This window comes from Bactrocera latifrons, unplaced genomic scaffold, assembly GCF_001853355.1.
Source record: "Bactrocera latifrons isolate USDA-ARS-PBARC rearing strain unplaced genomic scaffold, ASM185335v1 scaffold_100, whole genome shotgun sequence".
NCBI classification, from domain to species: domain Eukaryota; kingdom Metazoa; phylum Arthropoda; class Insecta; order Diptera; family Tephritidae; genus Bactrocera; species Bactrocera latifrons.
In genome coordinates this window covers 430,039-434,879 of record NW_017534409.1, presented here as the reverse complement: position 1 = coordinate 434,879, position 4,841 = coordinate 430,039, and the positions used below count along the sequence as shown (strand labels likewise).

Below are 4,841 nucleotides of genomic sequence, written 5' to 3'. Positions count from 1 at the left end.
ATGAAAAGAAAAATGAAAGTAATCTTAGTCAAGTTTTTTAAGGCAGTAAATCTTGAAAGAATTACTTTATTTCTTGCTTTTCATTAAACAGATAAGTACGTAAAAATGAAAGCCTAAAAATAAAAATGCCAAAAGCTTCTTTGAAAGCTTTTTGTAAAAATCATAAACGAAGACTTGCAAAAGCTCTTTTCAAAGCTGGACATAAAAAAGGGCTTTTGAAATTTTATATAAAAACATTTTGTTTAAGCCTAAATTAAAAATAAAAGACTGCTGAAAGCTTACGAGAAAGCTTTTTGTGGAAGCTGGAGAAAAAGTTGGTACGAACAGTCCTTGGAAAGCTATTTCTGGAAGCCCAAAAAATATAAATAATTTTTCTGCTTATGCTCACGCAAAAGCTTAATTAAATAAATTAATTAAAAAATAAAAGCCTTCTGAGAGCTGGTGTGAAAACTTTTCTGGAAGTTAGAGATAAAACTGTTATACTTCTGTAAAAGCTAAATTAAAACCAAAAGTCTCCAAAAGCTATTTAGTAAGCTTTTTATGAAAGTTGAAGGAAAATAGAGTTTCAAAAACTTTGGAAACCTATTTCTGGAAGTTCAAAAATAAAAAGTTTTTACTCATACTCCTATATAAGATTTTGTAAAAGCCAAACAACTAAAAGGTTTGGTAAAGCTCGTATAAAAGTTTTTTGTGGATGCTGGGGAAAATTGCTTTCGATTGTTCCTGTGAACGCATTTTATGAAAATTTTAGCTCGAAAGTTTTTTGTGGAAGCCATAATAAAAATATTTTATTGAGTCTGAATTTGCATTAATACTACAAAACATATAATTTTTCCGGAGAATGTCGTACACAAATGGCTAATAATCATTTATAGCCAACAAAACTCTACCAAGTGTGAGCCCATTGTCCGCGCGAGACTTTTTTTTAAAGAAATTTTCGATAATCGATTAGAGAAACGCAACAGCATATTATGAAACATTTATATAGAAAACTCCTTGGCGTCCCAACGTACATACTGCCTGTTGTTATAAGTGACAATATTTATCTATGTGGAGATTGGCGGTTTAATAAAAAAATAATAATAATAGAAAATAAAATAAATCAAAAGTAACCCGTTTATCACTAGAGGTGATAGAAGGTCTAAAAGTGCGAGCTATTTCAGACTCAATCTGAAAACGGCGATGGGGAGAGTTGAGGTTATTCTCTCTCATCTTCTTTCACCGCATGCATACCGATTGGACTTGTGTCCTTCTACAACAACTGAAAGGTAACCCTTGCTGAGAAGAATTACCYGACCTTGCGATTGCTTATTTGCCAGTAGCTGACCAGTGCCTACCAATCACATCCTAAAATGTAATAGAAATTTTGAAAATCTTCCTCAAAGTAATATGGTCATATATTATACATCCCAAACAAATATAAGATCATATACCGAAAATAATTGACTTACAAAATGAAATTTTCTGYAGTGATGATGGATGAACCACGTTTCGCGCAGCCGATACCGAATGTAACAGTTGCTGTTGGACGAGACGCCAATTTGCCWTGCGTTGTTGAGCACTTGGGTGGCTATAAGGTCAGTTGAAATTTATTTAAATATATAAAAATAGAAGTTTATTTATTTCCAAATTAAGTTTACGACTTTTCAGCCAACCATGTCTTATACATTCTCTCTGTAATTCTAATTATTTCAATTATTCCAAATATTACTAATTTTCTATTTCCTRTATACATTTTCAGGTCGCCTGGATCCACATCGATCGCCAGATGATACTGACAATACACAAACACGTCATCTCGCGCATACCACGCTATACTATTACCTATGATAATGCCAACACATGGCTGCTGCATGTGAATCAAGCGCATCAAGATGATCGTGGCTATTATATGTGCCAAGTAAATACGAATCCTATGATTAGTCAAGTGGGCTACTTGCAGGTTGTYGGTAGGTGCAACTAATTTTATTTACACATTATTATTAACTACTATATTGCAAGAAAATTCTCATTGAATGAGTTAAAAAATTTAATGAGAATGAGTATTATTTATTAAAATGTWATGTTTTACCAGCTGAGATTGTGTTGCTCATACCACATGGTGTACCACAGACTTACTATCACTTGACTGGTTTTTTATGTTATTAATGTTAATTAATAATTAAATAATATTTATTATTAGTAATTATTTTATATTTGCTCATTTTTAGTTATATAATGTCCTTAGTTTTAAATATATTTAACAATTGTGCTCATGCATATTTACTTCCTTCTTCAGTACCACCGAATATATTAGACATCGAAAGCACACCCTCATCCGTGGCAGTGCGTGAAAATCAAAACATCAATATGACTTGCCGTGCTGATGGCTTTCCAACACCGAAAATAATTTGGCGTCGCGAAGATGGCGAGGAAATTGCCGTCGAAAAGAAGAAGAAAGGTGAGTTTCAAAYGAAGGCGCAAAGATGTTTTGTAACATATAAAAGCTTTATAAAAATAATTTTACTTTCTATCACTCTCTTTTCTTAGTTTTGGTTTACGATGGCGAGGTGTTGCCGCTGACAAAAATTAGTCGCAATGAAATGGGCGCGTATTTATGTATTGCTACCAATGGTGTACCGCCCTCGGTATCTAAAAGGATTATACTGGATGTTGAATGTTAGTATAAAAAATATTTATTATTAAGTATAAATAAAATGAATGTATAATTCTGAATTATGTTTCTAGTATCCTACATACATACATTTAATTAAACCGGCATGTTCTATTGAAAATAGTATTTAGTAATTGCCGTGTGTATATTAGTGTGTCCGTTATTTCCCAATTTGATTAATTTTTGYCATAAAGTCATTTATATAAAWGTTATACGCTGGTAAATTTAAACAYCCAWATGATTTAWGCATTCTGTGTAGCTCATACGACGTGGTGTACCACATACACACAGTACGTTTCATGCATAACTTTAACTRCGCATAACTTCTAGAATAATAGTTTTACGAAAAACATTATGGTTATCTTTTCTGCAGAGCAGAAAACTTGGGGAGGCGCTTGCAAAAAACTCAGCTTGGGAAATAGCGGACATCTGGTGTATAATTTATATTAAATAACATACCTAAATTATATTAAAAAAAAAAAATTTATATAAAAAAATAACTATTTTATCAATTTTTATTTGTTTCTCATTTCCATGCGCTTCCGTATTGAAGTTTCTCCTATGATTTGGGTACCAAATCAATTGGTTGGTGCGCCAGCTGGCACCGATGTTACAATTGACTGTCATACGGAGGCACATCCTAAGTAAGTTTATGATTTAAATAAATAATGAGCAGAATTTAGTAAAGAATTTAATATTGTCTGAAGAATAATAAAACCTGGTAAGGATGTGTTGGCTACTTTTATTGCCGACAATAGTTTATTGCTTACAGCTATACTCTCATTATATTTGTAGATGATCTAGGAAAACTTTTGTAATTTCATAACCCGCTTAATATTTATTAACAAAATTTTCAAGTTTGGAAATTTGTTTTTTTTTTTTAAATACATATATTTATATTCTTAAAAAGAGAGGTTTACATCTTCTAAAGTTATTTGTCAATAATTGTAAAAAAATCAGTGTAAATAACAAAAATTGGTTAGAAAATACAAACCGTTTGTGAGTAACATGAAGGTCATTGAAAATTTTAAAATGGAGAGTGAAAAAATAAAAAAAACAATTTTTTAACGGTGTTCTTACACCATTTGTGTAACATCAGTTATTCCCTATTCTTACATTTAAATAATTTTAATGGTTTGGATTTTCAATAACTTTCAATAAAACATTGCGAACTCGTTTACAAAGGGAAGGAGGAGAAAATTTTTCGCTTATCAGAGAATTTTCATACTGTTTTCAATAAGGTGAAATATTTTGATATACTTTTAAAAAATGTGCGGTGTATCTAAATTCTCTGAATTGTTATTAACTTAGCTATCTAGTAGTAGAACACAAGAGGATACGAGAGCATCGACCCGCTCCCATTTTACTCATAGGGGTTCTATGGTGCTTTTCCTTGCTAGATCATTAACTTGACATGTGCATCTTCTTGGGATTTCACTACTACTATCACAAAAGCACTCGCTGCTATAGATAGCGAGGTTAGGCACCACTTGACCCACCCTGAACACACCGTAAATGAATTAAAGGCTAGTCCCTTAGCTAACTGAACGAATAATCACTTCTCTGAAGGAAGCTGCACTCCGGAGCAGCAGATCTACTGCTACCATAATGGCTGCAACTTTCACTAACCAACCCCCAAAGCAAAGAAGTTCACTGTCCCTCTTCTCCAACGGCTTCTTTCCCACCCATACCCCCTCTGTTAATATATGGGCGCAAAACATGATCTACATGAACAAAAATTATTGTGTGGACAATATGTTTCAGTAGAGAATATTTTTTGGTTTTGGTTGTAATTACATTAAAAAATTGAAACTTAAGAATTACTTGCACAATACATAAATGTTGTATATTTACTGTTTCCTAACAGAGCAATAATTTATTGGGTATATAACTCAGTCATGGTGCTGCCAAGTAAAAAGTATAAAACGGACTACACGGAGAATTCCTATCGGTAAGTGCAGCACCTTCAAATAATATTTTAGAATATTTTTTTTAATTGAGAAATGATTATTATAAATTATTTGTAAGTATTTTGTGAGATATAGTATTTTGTTCTCTCAGTGACAACTTATTTTTTGGAAAATATTCCTATTATTGAAGGTTACATATTTTCCGAAATTCTTTATATAATTTGGATTGCAAAAATTTTCTGTTTTAATATATTAAATGATAAAGATTTTATATATCT

The 4,841-nt window shown here is 31.8% G+C and overlaps 1 protein-coding gene across 1 annotated transcript in view; it reads left to right on the top strand.

Moving 5' to 3' along the window:
* The window catches only part of LOC108967280 (lachesin), a 9,449-nt gene that overhangs the window by 993 nt on the left and 3,615 nt on the right, over nt 1–4,841 (top strand). The window contains exons 2-7 of the mRNA XM_018930589.1: nt 1,471–1,577; nt 1,742–1,949; nt 2,279–2,440; nt 2,530–2,658; nt 3,207–3,297; nt 4,521–4,604. Coding sequence (XP_018786134.1) covers nt 1,471–1,577; nt 1,742–1,949; nt 2,279–2,440; nt 2,530–2,658; nt 3,207–3,297; nt 4,521–4,604 — 781 coding nt within the window. The remainder of the gene's footprint in view (nt 1–1,470; nt 1,578–1,741; nt 1,950–2,278; nt 2,441–2,529; nt 2,659–3,206; nt 3,298–4,520; nt 4,605–4,841) is intronic.